The sequence below is a fragment of the Lithobates pipiens genome, unplaced genomic scaffold (genome assembly GCF_037356315.1).
Source record: "Lithobates pipiens isolate NorthernLeopardFrog02 unplaced genomic scaffold, aLitPip1_a1.2 Scaffold_18, whole genome shotgun sequence".
NCBI classification, from domain to species: domain Eukaryota; kingdom Metazoa; phylum Chordata; class Amphibia; order Anura; family Ranidae; genus Lithobates; species Lithobates pipiens.
The window spans coordinates 342,383,140-342,403,013 of NW_027507758.1; the positions used below are offsets into that span (position 1 = coordinate 342,383,140).

At 41.4% G+C, this 19,874-nt stretch overlaps 1 protein-coding gene across 2 annotated transcripts in view; it reads right to left on the bottom strand.

Annotated features, from left to right (window-relative positions):
- Nucleotides 1-19,874, bottom strand: part of RIMS1 (regulating synaptic membrane exocytosis 1) — a 460,575-nt gene that overhangs the window by 276,021 nt on the left and 164,680 nt on the right. For both annotated transcript variants that reach the window (XM_077487395.1, XM_077487390.1), the window contains one exon: nucleotides 3,532-3,685. In XM_077487395.1, coding sequence (XP_077343521.1) covers nucleotides 3,532-3,685 — 154 coding nt within the window. The remainder of the gene's footprint in view (nucleotides 1-3,531; nucleotides 3,686-19,874) is intronic.

The window sequence follows — 19,874 nt, forward strand, 5'->3', positions numbered from 1 at the left end:
ATCCATCCATCCATCCCTGTGTGTGTGTGTATCCATCCATCCCTGTGTGTGTGTGTCCATGTGTGTGTGTGTGTGTGTGTGTGTGTGTGTCCAGCCTACCTGTGTCCCGAGCCTGTGTCCCGTGCCTTGCCTCCTTGCCTCCGTCCCGTGCCTTGCCTCCTTGCCTCTGTCCCGTGCCGTGCCTTGCCTCCGTCCCGTGTCGTGCCTTGCCTCCGTCCCGTCCCGTGCCGTGCCTTGCCTTGCCTCCGTCCCGTGCCTTGCCAGGATCGCCGCTCTTCGTCGGCGCCTCGGCGGACATTCTACCATTCAAACGCCGCGCCTCCGCCTTCGCCTGTGATAGGCGGAACACTGAATTTCCCAGCAGCCTGTGTTCCGCCTATCACGGACATCGTCTCACCCTCGTCCGTAGTACGAGGATGAGACGATGTCCGTGATAGGCGGAACACAGGCTGCTGGGAAATTCAGTGTTCCGCCTATCACAGGCGAAGGCGGAGGCGCGGCGTTTGAATGGTAGAATGTCCGCTGTCTGTCTGCTCGACACGCTGATCGAGCAGGCAGACAGCGATGACTCGAGTATAAGCCGAGGGGGGCACTTTCAGCCTCAAAAAAGAGGCTGAAAATCTCGGCTTATACTCGAGTATATACGGTACTTTTTCCAATCTATGTGAAAACTATATATATACTATATAACTTTGGTTTTTCTGTACATATCCTTGGTGAGCTTAAAAATGGTAATACTTAGTCATGAGTTGGCCAGCTTTCCATCTCCCCAGGTTAAGATTCCCTGTGGATTATGGTACGGCTATTGAAAGTGGAAAAAGTTTATTTTATATAAGTTAAGAATATAAGTTTTATAATGTAATATCTCTTGATTAATATTTGAATATGGTAAATAATTTGGTATAAAGCATACATATATTGGTATATGTAGTATTTGATTTAGTTGAGTCTAGGAATGCATTTTTTTTTTTGGGGCTGTTAGGAGGGGGAAGACTTATAAAGGGACAGAGCTCAGCAGAAGTAATTTAAACCAACCCATTTTAGGAGAGAATGGGATTCAAATTTAAAGGGGAAGTAAACCACTCCAAAAAAATAAAGATAAAACTTTCCCTTGCAAAATAATACTATAATGTGCTAGTATGCACTGCATACTAGCACATTATGAAATATTTACCTTAAAATGAAGACCTCCAGTGTTGCACTGTCACCAATAAGAGGGCTTTCATCTTCCCCCGATCCTCCTTCTGGGTTTGCAGACTCCGGCTGTGTGAGCAGCAGGAGCCACGATGATCTCACTCTTGCGCATGCATGCGGGAGCTCTCTGTTATGGCACAGTGCTCTGAAGGTCCTGCATGGGGTATGCGGGACCTTCAGTGTGCACGCACCGGTGACATCACTGGCTGCATCCAGGTTGAACGGTGCACGTTCAGAAGAAGTTAATTTTACCTACAGGTGAGCCTTATTATAGACTTACCTGTAGGTAAAAATTACAATTTTACTACCACTTATGGAGGAAAAAGTAAGATAAAAGACTTCTGGAACTTACACGAGGACAAGCTGCACAAAGCTACTGTACATACACACATGATTATACACAAACACAATTTTTATGTCAAGAACATAACTACATTATTATATATTATATTATTTTTACATTCTTAATTTTAATATCTTTCTTGTAATCTTATGCTATTTTATTATTAAATCCATTTTGAGTTTTTACACAAGAACTGGAAGGACTTTATAATTTGGACATGTCTCACAAATATAAGTTTACAGAATATCATAAAAACATCATAAGAACCAGATTCTACAGCAATGATCAAAAGAAATGGGAGGCACCGGAGTTAAATTTCAAGTGTTGTTGCAAAGGGTCTGAATACTTATGGCAATTTGATATTTCAGTTTTCCTTGTTCATACATTTGCAAACATTTCTAAAATACTGTTTTCACTTTGTCATTATGGGGTAATGAGTGTAGAATAATGAGAAGAAGAAAAAAAAATTAAACAACTGTAGTATCATGCTGCAACATAACAAAACTGAAAAAATTGAAGGGAGGCTGATTACTTTAGGGATGCACTGTATATAATATTGTAGATTGTAAGCTCTAACGAGCAGGACCCTTTGATTCCCCTTGTATCAAATTGTAATGTAACTGTAATGTCTGCCCTCATGTTGTAAAGCGCTGCGCAAACTGTTGGAGCTATATAAAACCTGTATAATAATAATAATATATATATACACACAGGGGGGAGAGAGAGAGAGAGAGAGAGCACGCTTCAAGGACTTAGTCTAGAAGAAAGTTACTTTAACATCAGGTTTCGGATGCAGGGTTTCAGCATCACACAGAATACAAAGCAAAGAACAACCTCTTGGCTATATGGACTAAGTTCCTCAGTATGCCTCTGCACAGACTTTCACAACTCTTACATGATGGCCTGGTCAGTTTGCCTGTCTTTGTGGCCAGATAGGCCGGAACACAGACATGCACTGCAGCACAACTCTACTAGGGATGGGAGAAGCATTTGGTCTTAGTTCATGTACAAAAAAACCCATGGCCATAATCAGCAAGGGCTGGTAACAGGACAAATGTGGAACTGAAATTGGGGGCTTTATCCCATGAAAAATTGTACAAAGTCTCTAGGCCCCAGGATCTAGAACAGAACTTAAGGCTGAATTTCAGGGAAAACAATCCCCCTTGCGATGAGGCTGTATCCAATACCGTGAGGGTTAAATGCTTGTTGATGTCTAAGACAGTGTTTCTCAACTGGGGTGTCACAAGCAAACAAAGTTATGAGGTGAAGAGTTTCTAGCACTAGTTGAAAATGCATAAAAAAAACCCCAAAGAATCTGTGTATCTCAACTCAACTAAAGTTCACAGAAAAATATTAACTAAAGTTCACAAAAATATGCCAAATGGCATAGTTTCATAGTTAGTAAGGTTGAACAAAGACACCAGTCCATCCTGAGTGAGTGTCTACAATTGTCCCTACCCCTGTGCATTGTACACTCACATGGGTCCCTACCCTCAAGGAGCCCACAATCCTAGGTCCTCATTCATATACTAGGGCCAATTTTGGACAGAAGCCAATTAACCTACCTGCATGTCTTTGGATTGTGGGAGGAAACCCACGCAGGCACAGGAGGGAGAACATGCAAACTCCAGGCAGTGTCGTGGTTGGGATTTGAACCAGTGACCCTTTTTACTGCTAGGTGAGAGTGTTAACCACTACACCACTGTGCCACCCAGTGCTAACCACTACACCATTGTGCCACCCAAATAATTTGTCAATGTTTAGTTTTGCTGACATTTTTGGTAATAATTCTCCTCTTGGGCCACAGCATGGTAACATTATTTCAGATAGGATCTTCAGATTAAAAAAAAAAAACATCTCTGCCTTAGACATATCCTTTTTTTTATATATGAGCCAAAGTGGATAACAAGTCCCTTCATAATTCATGCATCTAAACTGTTAGTTTATGCTGACCATATCATCAGATTTTTATTAGTGCACTGAGCACATCTTACCTCTGTAATGGCACATTTGGTAAACGTGAGCGGGTCCTGCCCTGATCATCAACACGGTGAGGAGATACGGAACGTGAGCGGTGATGGGTCACTCTTTGTTGTTCTGGCACTGTTAACGTTGTGGATCTGCTTTGTCTAGCATTAGACCTTGAACCTACCAATGTAAAATGTTTTACATGTAAAATAAGCATCACAAATGAACATGAAATCGCACTGTGTTGGAGTAAGGCTTGAAGACATTTGAAACCTTATGTTTTAAATGTAGTTTTGAGATTACTTTTGGAAACCGTACATAAAGCATATTGAACTGTTGGTATGTGAAACACAGACACATGCTTTATTTAATTTAATTAACAGGTTTAAAATAAATATTTTAAAAAAATTACTCTTTGGATGTTGTGTCACAGCAGTTTGCAATATTAAACCCAAAACCAAAACTGCATTATTTTGCAGTTTACCAATCCTTAGATGTGGTAGCTGCATCAGTTTTCTTTTCTTCAGCTCTTTTCCCCTCTGTTTTCACCTAATGATCTGGCCAGTAACCCAACTCCTGTATTAGTGAGACACAACTCTGGGGCAATGAGCATAGGAGGTTCAGCAGAGAGCAGCACTGTCAGTCTAGAGGGGGGGTTGGGTAGTGTTAAATGTATTAGCAGTTTTCGATGCACTAACAAGTTGAAGCCAAACCCCACCTCACACTCCTCTCCTCTTTGCCATATAAACATTCTGCTGGAAAGCTGCAAAGCTTGAGCTTGTAAAAAACAGCAGACTTACTAATGCAGCCATCACATGTAAGATCTGGTAAGCTGCAATATAAAAAAAAAAATTTCTTTTGGGTTTAATACTCTTTTAAAGGATACCATAAATAATGTCCTTTTTAAGATTAGCATGCAATATTCTCTGCACAAGAGCCAATACATGAAAAAATAGGTACAACTGACTATTTTTTATTCTTGCAATCAATCAACATACAATAAAACACCAGGCAATGTTTTCTCATGCTTCGCAAATGGCCGTAAATGTCCTCACAGGCAACATCAAACCACATTATGTGTGAAAAATTCACACCTATACAAAAATAGTTTGAATAAGGAAAACCATGAAAAAGAAAACACAGATGCAAGATTACTTGAGGAAGAACTCCAGCCAGCACTAAGATAGGCTATATGTCAGCTGTCATCAAATGGCAAACTGCAGTCCGAACACAGACCGAGCGATGCTCCTGTTTGGACCATCAGGCCACCAGTGTAAAGTGCCTCCGCTTCTCCCAGTGGTTGCAGGGACCACGAGCGTCCCTGCAGCCAATGACATTACATGTGTGCCCCGCACCCTGCTGCTGCCCATCTTGCATCTCCCAGTGAGGTAAGGTGTGATGTCACATTTTCCCTTGGCTCCCGACTCGCACTCCTTGCCGGCCACGGGGTATGATCCATGCCCCGTCCCCTTCAGCAAAACACCTGGCACAGCTCTCAGCCCCTGAAACTTGTTACCTTTGTTATCTTCTGTTCCCTGTCTGCCCTCAAGGTATGTGGGATGTAATATATAAAGGGGCACAATGATGGGCACATTTTCTCTTTTGGGGCATGCTGATGGGCACATATGTTAGTGGTGGCAAACTGATGGGCACATATTAGGTTAAGGGTTATCATAGTGAACCTTAACATAAAATAAGGATAAAATAAGGGGCATGCTGATGGGAACATTTTATACTAATGGGGGCAGGCTGATGGCCACATATTATGTTAAGGGGTGCTCTGACTGGAATGCCTGATATAAAGGAGCACTCTGATGGGCACACCTAATGTGATGGGGACACCTGATGTAAGGGGGAAGGAATACCCCATGTAAGGTGGCACTGTGATGGGGGACACCTGATGTAAAGGGGCACTCTTATGGGCACACCTGATGAAAGGGGGCACTCTGATGGGAATACCTGATGTATGATGGCATTGTGATGAGAACACCTGATGTAAAGGGGTACTCAAATGGGCACACCTGATATGATGGGAGCACCTGATGTTAGGGTTCACTCTGATGAGGACGCCTCATGTAAAGAGGCATTCTGATGGGCACACCTGATGTGATGGGGACACCAAATTTAAAAGAGCCCTCTGATGAGGTCACCTGATGTAAGGGGGCACCCTGATGGGGACAAATGAGGTAAGGGGTCCTACTGATGAAGAAACCTGATGTAAGTGGGCACTTTGATGGGAATACCTGATGTAAGGGGACACTCTGATGGGGACATCTGATAAAAGAGGGTGCCCTCCCCAATGGTAGCAACTGATTCTGATTTATGGGAATAGTCTGATAGGGGCACCCAATGTAATGAATTACTCTGGTAGGGGCACCTGATGTAAGGGTAAACACTATTGGGGACACTTACATTTACAGAGTATTACCAGAGCATGTGGAGGAAACTGTAAGAAAAGCACTAGAGAGCGTGGCTTGCACCAAAAAAAAGAAAAGAAGACGCGTACAATCTTTCATGGTACGGACTTCGTATGTGATTCGGACCTCGGCGGGAAAAATATTTTAGTGACCGGACCTCCTTGAATTTTAATTCACTACCCCTGCTATATGCCAATGAAATGCCTTACCCTAACAGAATCTATATTTATTAATTAGGTAATTAATAATGCAGCAGAGCTTGCATACACCTTCCTCAAACCTGCCTCATACTAGTACCCTAAATTGGTTGTAAACCTCAGTCATGACATCTGAACTAAGCACATAGTATATATGTAGTGTTTACTTATCTGTCTCCAAAGCGCTAAGTGTTGTTTCTCTCTGGTGCTTTTTTTTTCTGTTATCAGCACAAGTCCCTTCTGACACATCAGATAAGTTTGTGACGGGGGAGAGAGCTCAGCAAACAGCTTGCCAATTAAGAACACAGCTCTGTATCCTTTCGTCAGTCCTGTGCCCTGTCTGAAGGGGGTGTGTTCCTTTCCTCCAATCAGCTCTCACACACTGTAACTGCAGCACTCCGCCCCCTCCTCTGTGATACTAACAGATGGAGAAGGATTTTATCATAATTATGTACTTTTGAATGTCTGTAGAGAAGAGAAGACTGCACATAAAGTAAAGTAAAACTTTTGTAAGAGGATTTGTTTCATCACTGTTGTATCGGTGCCGATACCAAGCTTTTGCACGGGTATTGGTACTCATGCAAATGCACAGATACCTGATACCGATACTTTAAGGATTCCCCAACTGACAGCTGAAAAGGACATGAATTTTATTTGGGTACAGCGTCACACAACTGTGCAATTGTCAGTTAAAGTAATGCAGTGCTGTATCTCAAAAAATGGCCTGGACATGAAGGGGTAAAATCTTCCGGGGCTGAAGTGGTTAGGGAAAGATGACTGTCACTGCTGCTCCCTCTTCTTGCGTAGGGGCCTTGTTAACACCACCATGAACAGTGAGGGGAAAAAAAACATTTGATCCCCTGCTGATTTTGTACGTTTTCCCACTGAGAAAGAAATGATCAGTCTATAATTTTAATGGTAGGTAGGGATGGGCCAGACGACCCCCAGTTCGGTTCGCACCAGAACTTTTGAACATTGTGAAAGTTTGGAACCAAATAATGAACCCCAATCAGACATTTCAATGCACTGGGTGGCGGTGCAGTGCATTGTGGTCGTTCGGTGGGCCTAACAAATGGCCGATCCCCCTGATAATTCAGTTGTTCGGTGAGCGTGTGAACAGCCAATGTTCAGCCTGAACTCATGCTCAGGCCGAACCGTTCGCCCATCCCTAATGGTAGGTTTATTTTAACAGCGAAGGACAGAATAACAAAAAAAAAAAATCCAGAAAAATGAAGTTCAAAAAATGTATGAATTGATTTGCATTTTAATGAGTGAAATAAGTATTTGATCCCCTATCAATCACCAAGATTTCTAGCTCCCAGGTGTCTTCTATACTGATAATGAGCTGAGATTAGGAGCACTTTCTTAAAGGGAGTGTACCTATATAAAAGACACCTGTCCACAGAACCAATCAGTCAGATTACAATCTCTCCAACATGGCCAATATCAAAGAGCTGTCCGAGGATGTCAAGGACAAGACTGTAGACCTATACAAGGCTGAAATGAGCTACAGGACCATTGCTAAGCAGCTTGGTGCGATTATTCGCAAATGGAAGAAACATAAAATAACTGCCAATCTCCCTTGGTCTGGGGCTCCATGCAAGATCTCACCTCGTGGAGTTTCAATGATCATAAGAATGGTGAGGAACCAGCCCGGAATTACACCGGAGAATCTTGTCAATGATCTCAAGGCAGCTAGGACCATACTCACCAAGAAAGAAATTGGTAACAAACTATGCCCTCAAGGACTGAAATCCTGCAGCATCCGCAAGGTCCCCCTGTTCAAGAAAGCACATGTACAGGCCCATCTGAAGTTTGCTAATGAACATCTGAATGATTCACAGGAGAGGTGGGGGTGTTTTTCTGCTAAGGGGACAGGACAACTTCACTGCATTAAAGGGAAGATGGACTGGGCCATGTACTGTCATATCTTGGATGAGAAGCTCCCTCAGCCAGCATATTGAAAAATGGGTTTTGGATGGGTATTGCATGCACAATGACCCAAAACACAAGGCCACGGCAACAAAGGAGTGGCTCAAGAAGAAACAAATTAAGGTCCCGGTGTGGCCTAGCCAGTCTCCAGACCTTAATCCCATAGAAAATATGTGGAGGAAGCTAAAGATTCGAGTTACCAAACGCCAGCCTCAAAACATTAATGACTTGGAGAGGCTCTGCCAAGAGGAGTCCCTCCTGAGATGTTTGCAAACCTGGTGGCCAACTACAAGAAACGTCTGACCTCTGTGATTGCCAACAAGGGTTTTGCCGCCATTTTTTTGTTGTTATTCTGCCTCTCACTGTTAAAATAAACCTGCCAATAAAATTAAATACTGATAATTTCTTTGTCAGTGGGCAATCGTACAAAATCAGTAGGGGATCAAATACTTTTTTCCCCTTTCTGTATTTCAGGCAAAGCAGTACTGATGTCATTATATCAGCCCAGCCTGCAGTGGGTGAATATGGTCTGTGGATCAACCTGGTCTTTGCCCATCTAAAAATACCCATTGCCTTTAATGGGGAGGATATCCAGATTTCTAACTAGCACCATAGTGTCTCACAGCAAAAAAGGATTTCTAGAGGGTTGTGAAAAATGAAGTTCTGTGAGTTGTACCTACATCCATTTGCAGGAGATTTAGTGGCTTGACACATATTAGAACTGTGCTTTTCTGTCTACAGAAGATAAAAAAAGTTCTGCTTTTTTACCGTATATATGAATAGACAGTAAAGAGAAAAATTCTGAAAGGAAAAGGGTATGATCCTGGAGTTCAGTTTTAATCTTTTGAACTCTCTAGTAGATCGACTGGCTAACTGCAAAATTATTGACACTTCTAAATATATGCATGACAATTTTTCTGATCTACAAATAATAATTTGGTTAATTTATTACGATTGCTTGAATTCTTTTTTTTTGTGTAATCTTGTGCCTTGACTCTACTGGACATTCTTTTTGCTGTTGAAGTGATATGAGGTAGGGGGCGCTAGTAAAGTGCTTAACAAATAAAATGAAATCTTAAATAGTACACATTAGTGATAATACAACATCAATAAAGTGCATAGTTCTAATACAGTACATAAATCAAACTATAAAATTAATCTTATTCGTGATAAATTCATTAGTCCAATAATCAATCAAATCAAAGTCCATTCATATTGTTTCCATTGTGAATCTTATCCCTGCACCTTAACCACGTAACTCTCATGAATTTGACCAGATGAATGTGAGTAAAATTACCTACTCACCAGATGTAGATGACCTCTTTAACTAAAAAGAAGGTCACAACAGGCTGTGTGTAAAAATCAGTGGGCTTGCTGGTCTGCCAATTGAGCTGTAAACCTTTGGGATCCTCCTCTCCACCATAAGTATAACGTTAGAAATAAACATAGAACTGGACCATAGCGCAATATAGTTTATTAAAATAAAGAATATAATAACAATGCCAATTGGCTGCTCACATTTTTATGTGCCTTTCCCCAGCACTAGAGATAACAGCATAAAGCCAGGTGTAGAAGTTCCCAGCCGCCCAGCCTCCACTTGGTAATCGGCATGCGTTCCACCGCCGCTGTATTTTGGAAGTCGGAAGTCGATGACAGGAAGTGATATGATCGGGATGCTTGCATTACAATGTCATCAGAAAGTGTGGTGAGCAAAAATGTAACACACACCCTACTTTGTTATTACGGGGTAAATGCAGCCATTTTTGGTTATGGATTACCCCTCACCTCCTTTCCTTTTTATTTATTTATTTTTATCTTATTTTTCATTCATCAGGAATTGTGCATAATATCCTTACTGTTGGATCACATCTATTTACTTTACTCTAATAACAGCCAGTATAAACATATTGTAGCTTTGTCTTATTAACAAATATCCACACTTCCCTTTCAATCTATTCCCTTAGGCTGTTTTCTTTATATTTCATTGATGGGTCTGTCAGCCTATCAGGTCTGCTTTTTAGTCTTTCTTTCCTATATATATTAGGTCTGAAGAAGAAGCAGTTGCTTTGAAATGCTTTACTGCCCTTCTTACGTCAGCACGACAAGTACGCCCTTCCTTGTCACGTGATCGGGGCTTCCTGTCTCCATCAAAACACAGCCTGCACTTGAGGCTGCCATGGCCATCAGGATGGCTGGGAGAGATTCTGGGACTGACGATTTACATGTTACTACTCGTCCACTTGGTAAGTTGTCAATGTGCTTTTATGTATTAAACCAATGATTTTAATACTGCACTTATGCCGGCCATACACGGTTCGAATTTCGAAAGAATTTTCTTTCGAAAATCGTATCTAAGAATTTTCGTATGAATTTCGCACCATTAGTGGGCTGCAGCAACAGCCGATTTTCGTGCGGAAATAAAATTTGAGGAATCGGACATGTTGGAAATTTTTTGAAAAACGAAAGATTTTCTGATCAATGATGGGAGAATCGTGCGAGAAATGTAAGAAAATGTACGGAGATAAAAGAAAATGTACGGAGATAAAAGAAAATGTACGGAGAGAAAAGAAGATTCCCAGCCAAGAAAATTCTTTTCTGTAGCAACATGAGGTGAAATTGAAGGCTTGGTCGGCCGAATTTCGAAAATCAATGGTGGCATCATCGGATCACAAAAAAAACGAATTTTCTGATTTTGAAAAGAAAATTCGTTCGAAATTCGACCGTGTATGGCCTGCATTAGTCTGGCACCCCTCTGTTTCCTGCTTTAACCTACAGAGTTCACTGCTTCGCTCTAAGGTTGCTGCCTCCAAGAGCTGATTGAACACTTATAATGGACTTTATCCATGGACTATTATATTTACCATGAGTTTTTAATTAGATTTATAACTAGAATGTTATTGTCAGGAGTAGCTTGACCCCTACCTTCATACATGATCAATATTGATCTAATTTATTATTGTTTTTTAAAAGTTGTAATTCATTTTTATACATCTTTCTAGCGCCACTGTTTACATTGTTTTTGTAACAGTACAACCCTAACAATGCTTCTATTCTTTCGCCACAATGTTTAAAATGTAAACAACCCTTCCTAATCCCAAAAAGCACCAAGATAATTTATGGATCAACATTTTACTATGCATTACTCATTAATATATGTAGCCATTAAAATTCTGTGCTTTTAGAAATGTCCTATTAGTTTTATTAGAATATATTGAATTTGCTAAAAAAAAAAAAGCTCTTACAATAAAGAACACTTCCCATAGTGCAGGGATATGCAATTAGCGGACTTCCAGCTGTTGCAGAACTATAAATCCCATGAGGCATAGCAAGACTCTGACAGCCACAAGCCTGACACCCAGAGGCAGAGGCATGATGGGACTACAAGTCCCATCATGCCTAAAATTAACTGAATTATGAATTATGTATGTATACTGTATATTTAAGTGATCATATCCCCTACTTTTTGCTCACAGCTGAGGTTCTCCGTGACCCTTTTTTGAGACACCCAAAATGGTATATTATAGATGCAGCTTTGCTAAGGCTTTGTAGAAAAGCAGATCTATGTAACTGTGTCCCTCTGGAGTGCCTCCTGCTCTACATTGCTTCACAATGATTGAACTTTAATGCTTCCTCTCACAATGCAAATGAATGAGTGAGCTAACTCATTGGAGCAATGCATTTCCTTACCTCAACAGTTAGTAAAGCCTAATTTCAGTTTGGGCATCCCAAAAAAGCATCCCTAGGCAGTGTCAAAAAACAACAAAGCAGCTCATCTGACCTCATGGCCTCATTGGACCCTAAATATTCACTGATCCTTTAACACGCCTCTTCTGGGTTGAAAGGGACCACTTTTTGTGAGTCCAGGGCATGGTCCCTCCCTATCATATATTACAGGGATGTGCAATTAGCGGACCTCCAGCTGTTGCAGAACTACAAGTCCCATGAGGCATAGCAAGACTGACAGCCACAAGCATGACTCCCAGAGGCAGAAGCATGATGGGATTTCTAGTTTTGCAACAGCTGGAGGTCCACTAATTGCCTGATATATTAGATCAATGACTCATTGGGAGTTATTTACGAAAGGCAAATCCACTTTGTACTGCAAGTGCACTTGAAAGTGCACTTGGAAGTGCAGTCGCTATAAATCTAAGGGGTAGATCTGAAATGAGTGGAAGCTCTGCTGATTTTATCATCCAATCATTTGCAAGCTAAAATGCTGTTTTTTATTTCCCTTGCATGTCCCCCTCGGATCTACAGCGACTTTACTTTCAAGGGCACTTGCAGTGCAAAGTAGATTTTCCTTTAGTAAATAACCCCCATTATGTAGTACTACTCTCTGCAGCTTTAGGTTTCCCTCTCTGCCAGAGGAAGAAGATGACAAAGAAGTGATGTGACATTATTTGACATAGCCAAGGACACCTGGGAAATAGGTATGTTTTTTTTTTTTTCTTTTTAGGATGCCAAGAATTCTTTAAGGGATCTAACTATTGGATTAGGCACACATAAACAAGGATCCAACAATGGGGCATATTTCCTTCCACTGACACCATCGATGGTATACTATTCCTCCCACTGACACCACCAATGGGGCATAATTCCTTTCATTGATAATACCAATGGGGCACTATTCCTCCCACTAATACCAACGATGGGGCACTATTACTCCTCCTACTGACTACAGGCACTCTGTAAAAAATTTTACTCCCACTGACACTGGGGCTTTTTCTACTTCCACTGACCACTCTAGCCCCCCTAAAGTCTGAAGGACAGTAATCCATCCCTTTGTTAGAAAGTTTGGAGACCCCTGTTTTACTATATAAAATTGTACTGTAAATGACTTACAGCACTACAATTTGTACTTTGTCTCTGCACATTTTGAATTAGGTAAAATAATACATTTACATTGCTGCTTTATACAGTGCCTTGAAAAAGTATTTATACCCCTTGAAATTTTCCACATTTTGTCATGTTACAACCAAAAACGTAAATGTATTTTATTAGGATTTTCTGTGATAGACCAACACAAAGTGGCACATAATTGTAAAGTGAAAGGAAAATGATAAATGGTATAAATTTTTTTAAACCAAAAAATATGTGAAAAGTGTGGCGTGCATTTGTATTCAGCCCCCCTCCCCGTACCAAGATATGGACAGCCATATCTTGGTACACTTGCAGCTGCGCCATACTCTTTCCATTTTAGGATGATGGATTGAACAGTGCTCCGTGAGATGTTCAAAGCTTGGGATATATTTTTATAACCTAACCCTGCTTTAAACTTCTCCACAACGTTGTCCCTGATCTGTTTGGTGTGTTCCTTGGCCTTCATAATGCTGTTTGTTCTGTAAGGCCATAAGAGAAAGAGAAAAAAACAGCAAAAAAAAAAAAACAGAACCTAAATTTTGTTCTCTCTCCCCCTCATTTTCTTCCACACTCACTCCCTCCCCACCACCTCCCTGCATCGCTTCCATATTATGTATGGATTAGTCTTGTGTTAATCCTTGGAATATCTTGTATAGGAAAGAATAGAAGACATATTTGGGGTGTAAGAGAAATCTTTCTGCCAGATATTTTTTCTATGATTGTACTAGCCTTAAAGTGGAAGTAAACTCCCCTATCGTTTTCAGCCAAGGAAGCTGCCATCTTTGCCTCTGTTTAACCACTTAAGGACCGCCGTATTGCCAATGTACGTCAACACAATGGCACAGGCAGGCACAATCACGTAAATGTACGTGCCTGCCTTCCAGCGGGTGGGGGGTCCGATCGGACCCCCTCCCGTTGGATACGACGGTCCGGTTCGCTCCAGGAGCGCTCCGTAATGAGGGGATGGCCGTTGGTTTTCGGCCACCCCCTCTGGATCGCTCCTGGCCAATGAGAAGCTTCCTCCCACTGTGTATTGTTTACACAGGAAGGAGGAAGTGATGTCATTCTCCTCGGGGCGGTCTTTTTGACCGGACTACGAGGAGAAGACTAATAGTAAGTGTGCACCAACACTACACTGACATGTAGGTACACACAGGCACACAAACCCCCCCCCCCCGATCGCCCCCCGATCCCCTCCCCCCCCAGTCACAGTGTCACTGATTGCATTGATCATTTCTTTACTGATCAATGCATTCAGTGTCAGTTGTGACAGTAAAAACTGTCAGGACAGTTAGTGTTAGGTCCAGGGTAGCCCCCTATCACCCCCCAATAAAGATTTAACCCCCTGATTGCCCCTAGAGTTAACCCTTTCACCCCCTTTTGCCAGTGTCACTAAGCGATCATTTTTCTGATCGCTGCATGTGTCGCTAGGTAGCTAGTTATTTTTTTAGGTTCACCGCCAGGTTTTTATATCGCTAGGTACCCCGATATACTACCCAATAATGGTTTTAACCCCCTGATTGCCGCTAGTTAACCCTTTCACCCCCTTTTGCCAGTGTCACTAAGCGATCGTTTTTCTGATCGCTGCATTAGTGTCGCTACAGTCGCTAGGTAGCTAGTTATTTTTTTAGATTCACCGCCAGGTTTTTATAGCGCTAGGTACTCCGATATACTACCCAATAATGGTTTTAACCCCCTGATTGCCGCTAGTTAACCCTTTCACCCCCTTTTGCCAGTGTCACTAAGCGATCATTTTTCTGATCGCTGCATCAGTGTCGCTAGTGTCGCTAGGTAGCTAGTTATTTTTTTAGGTTCACCGCCAGGTTTTTATATCGCTAGGTACCCCGATATACTACCCAATAATGGTTTTAACCCCCTGATTTCCGCTAGTTAACCCTTTCACCCCTTTTGCCATTGTCACTAAGCGATCGTTTTTCTGATCGCTGCATCAGTGTCGCTAGTGTCGCTAGGTAGCTAGTTATTTTTTTAGGTTCACCGCCAGGTTTTTATAGCGCTAGGTACCCCGATATACTACCCAATAATGGTTTTAACCCCCTGATTGCTGCTAGTTAACCCTTTCACCCCCTTTCACCAGCGATCACAGTATAAGTGTCACTGGTGACGCTGGTTAGCCAGTTAGTTATTTAGGTTCCCCGTCAGGTTTTTATATAGCGCCAGGGACCCCCATATACTACCTAATAAAAATTTGAACCCCCTGATTGCCCCTAGTTAACCCTTTCACCACTGATCACCGTATAAGTGTTACGGGTGACTCTGGTTAGTTTGTTTTTTATAGCATCAGGGCACCCACCATTTATTACCCAATAAAGGTTTAACCCCCTGATCACCCGGCGGGTGATATCAATTAGGTTTTAGGGTCAGGGTCTGCGTCGCCCCAGGCAGCGCTAGGTTAGTGCCAGTACCGCTAACACCCACACGCAAAGCATACACCTCCCGTAGTGCTATAGAATCTGAACAGATCAATATCTGATCTGATCAGATCTATACTAGCGTCCCCAGCAGTTTAGGGTTCCAAAAAAACGCATTGTTAGCGGGATCAGCCCAGATACCTGCTAGCACCTGCGTTTTGCCCCTCTGCCCAGCCCACCCAAGTGCAGTATCGATCGATCACTGTCACTTACAAAACACTAAACACATAACTGCAGCGATCGCAGAGTCAGGCCTGATCCCTGCCATCGCTAACAGGTTTTTTGGTAGCATTTTATATTTAAATCTGGAAGGCAGTGCTTGGTTTTCGGGGTCCCGTACGTGGCTAGGCTCCCAAAAAGTCCCCCACATGTGGTATCCCCGTACTCGGGAGAAGCAGCAGAATTTATTTTGGGGTGTAATTTGACTTCTGCCCATAGCATGTGTGAGCAATATATCATTTAGTGACAACTTTGTGCAAAAAAAAAAAAAGTTTGTAATATTCCCGCAACTTTTGGCAAAATATAAAATATTCCATGGACTCAACATGCCTCTCAGTAAATAGCTTGGGGTGTCTACTTTCCAAAATGGGGTCATTTGGGGGGGGGGTTTGTGCTATTTTGGCATTTTATGGCCTTCGAAACTGTGATAGGTAGTGAGGAGTTAAATCAAAAATTTGCACCCTTAGAAATCCTGAAGGTGGTGATTGGTTTTTGGGGTGCCGTGCGCGACTAGACTCCCAAAAAGTCCCACACATGTGGTATCCCCATACTCGGGAGAAGTAGCGGAATATATTTTGGGGTGCAATTCCACATATAACCATGGCATGTGTGAGCAATATATCATTTTTTTTTTTTTTTTGTCATTATTCAATCCCTTAGGACAAAAAAAATAAATATTCAATGGGCTCAACATACCCATCAGCAATTTCCTTGGGGTGTCTACTTTCCAAAATGGGGTAATTTGGGGGGGGTTTGTACTGCCCTGCCATTTTAGCACCTCAAGAAATGAGATAGGCAGTCATAAATTAAAAGCTGTGTAAATTCCAGAAAATGTACTCTAGTTTGTAGACGCTATAACTTTTGCGCAAACCAAAAAATATACGCTTATTGACTTTTTTTTTACTAAAGACATGTGGCTGAATAAATTTTGCCCTCAATGTATGACTAAAATTTAGTTTATTCGATTTTTCTTATAACAAAAAGAAGAAAATATCTTTTTTTTTCAAAATTTTCGCTCTTTTTCCATTTATATCGCAAAAAAAAAAAATCGCAGAGGCAATCAAATACCATCAAAAGAAAGCTCTATTTGTGGGAAGAAAAGGACGCAAAATTTCGTTTGGGTGCAATATTGCATGACCGCGCAATTACCAGTTAAAGCAGCGCAGTGCGAAATTGCAAAAAGACCTCTGGTCCTTAAGGTGTTTATTGGTCCGGAGCTGAAGTGGTTAATCTTCAACTGCTATGGTGCTGCACATGTGATTTGTTATGACACCATCCATTGGATGGTTTGATAGTTTGGCTGAGAGCACAGCCAATGTGCAGTTAGCATTCCCGGCATGCCTTTTTTTTTAACTGTTTAAATCCATGGGTTTACTTCTACTTTAAGCCCAGTGATCTTAATGTGGGGACAGTCCCAAAAGATACCTAGAAGTGTTTCCTGGGAGGGACAACCCCTAAAGCAGAGTGGGGATAGTGAGGGATAAAATGAGTTAAGTTTAGCAAGATACCATCTGTAGAGCAATTTGATGGCTGATTCTCTGATTGAGGTTGTTTTGGTGCATTTATGAAGATTTGTAAAAATAGAATTTTTTAGGTAGAATAAGAGGAAGGGCTCTAAAGAAAAATAAAAGTTTAGGTAGTATCATTTTTACAGCCACTATTCTGCCCGAGAATGAAATTTGGTATTATGACCATAGTTTAAATAGATTTTTAATACTGTTAAATAAGGGAGGGTAGTTTGCTTGGTATAATGTTTTATATGACGGTGTAATCTGAGTACCTTGATATCTAAACGAATCTGTGTTTCAATTGAATGAGAATTTGTCTTTAAGTGAAGATATTAAGGCTGGGGGAATATTGATTGGTAAGGCCAAGCACTTAGATAGATTTACACCCAGACCTGTCAGGTCATAAAAGATGTCAAGGGTTTTAGTTAAATTAGGTAGGGAGATGAGAGGGTCAGTTATAAATAGAAGCACATCGTCTGCATAAAGACTCAGTTTGTATTCTCTGGATCCCATAAGATATCCTTTAATATTTTTGTTATTTCTAATAGCACAGGCGAGGGGCTCTATCGCTAGGGCGAAAAGTAGAGGGGAGAGGGGGCAACCCTGTCTGGTACCTTTGGTCAGGGGAAAAAAGTTGTTGCCTGTGAGTTTGATACATGTTTGTGGGTTGTGATAGAGAGCCTTAAAGCCATGTAAGAAATCATTGTTAATGCCATATTTGGGGAGTAGTGTGTCAAGATATGACCAGGAAACGCTGTCAAAAGCTTTTTGTATATTAAGGCCAAGTAATAATGTGCATTTGGAATGTATGTTGGAGTCTTGAATGATATTTGAGGTCAGTCGTATGTTATCTGTTATTTGTCTGTTAGGAATGAAACCAGTTTGGTCAGGATTAACTAATGGGGAGATAACCGCAGATAATCTGTCAGCCAAAATACGGCCAAATATTTTTAGGTCGTTGTCAATAACCGATATTGGGTAGAAGTTTTGAGGGGTGGAGTGGTCTTTATTTGGTTTGGGAAGAAGGGACATGTTAGCTAAAAGCATTTCAGATGGGAAATGGCCGCCTATCAATATATTATTGTATAGTTTAGTAAGGTGTGAGGTAATAGTAGAGGCACATTTTTTATAGTACGATGTGGAGTACCCGTCCGGTCCTGGGGCTGTGGAAATCTTTAGTGTTCCAATGATTCTGTTAACTTCTAGATCAGTGCAAGGGGCATCGAGAGATTAGATTTGATCCCTAGAGAGAGTGGGTAATGGAATGTCATTGAGCCAGTCTAGGGAGGATTGTTTGGGGGAGGATTGTGGTATGGAAAGAAGATTTTTATAGAAGTCTAAGAACAGTTTCATAACTTCCTTGAGATGGAACACTGTATTTCCAGAAGAGTTCCTTAATTTGTATGTGTGAGGTGGTTTCATGGATTGATTTAATTTTCTAGCAAACATGGTGGAATATGAATTGCTGTTGAGTAAAAATCTAGCTTTAGACCATCTAAGGGCTTTTTCGGTGTCCGATGTTAATATTGTGTCTAAGGTAGTGCGTTTCTCTGGAATTTAAGAAGGTCACTGGATGGGTTTTGGTTGTTTCTGTTATATAAATGGTCTAGATCTTTCGTGAGGGACCTAATGTCTGGTAGTTTGGATTTGTTTTTGGTTGAAGCAATGTTTATCAGGTGGCCTCTCATTACCACCTTATGTGCCATCCATATACTTGTAGGGGACATGTCTGGGGTTACGTTATGTGCAAAGTATTGCTCAAGATGAGATAGGATTTGTTGGTTGCTTGATGGATCAGTGAGCAAGGAATCGTTGATTCGCCATAAGTGTGTTGTGGTGGCTAGACCCATGCATGAAGTGTTAAAGAGACTATGTGGTGATCAGACCAAGGGCATGTATGGATATCTGCCTTAGTGGAATTGGCAAGATTGGGGTGCAGAAGATGTAATCGAGTTGAGCAAAGCTGTCGTGCGGGTGGGAATAGAATGTGTAGGATTTAATGCTCTTGATATGTTTTATCCCCCAAACCTTTCTCTATTTTTTTTACCCATCTCTGGACTCATTCCATTTTATCAAAATCTTTCTGTAAGTGAGGTCTCCAGAACTGGACACAGTGATCTAAATGAGGTCTCACTAAAGATCTATATAGGGGAATCAGGACCTCCTTCCTCCTGCTGGTGATCCCTCTAGTGATGCATCCTAGAATTCTATTTGCTTTTCCCACTGCCTGGTCACACACACTTTTTGCTCATTTTGCAATCATCTGAAATAAGTACACTGTATCCCCAATGTTGTACTCTCTCAGGGGATTATTTTTCCCTAGGTGGATTATTTTACATTTGGAAACATTGAACTGCAGTCTCCACTGTTTTGACCATTCTTACAGCAATGCCAAATCATGTTCCATGTTACAGACACCTCCAGGGATATCAACCCTATTACACACCTTTGTATCAATCATCAGCAACAAGACATACCTTGCCCAATAAATCTTTAGTTATATCACTTACATATAGATGAAATAGAACAGGACCTAGTACAGAGCCTTGTGGTACACCACTAGTGACTGGTTTCTGTTCTGAATGAATCCCATTTACAACTACACTCTGGTATTCATCCTTTAGCCAACTGCATATTAACTGAACTACCCAAGGGTTAAGTCCTAGCATGGACAACTTTTGTTTTAGATCACTATGTGGAACTGTATTAAATGCCTTGTGGAAATCAAGAGATGCTATGTCCACAGCACCACCCTGGTCCAAAACATTGGTCATATAGTCAAAAAATTCAATCAGCTTACTCTGACA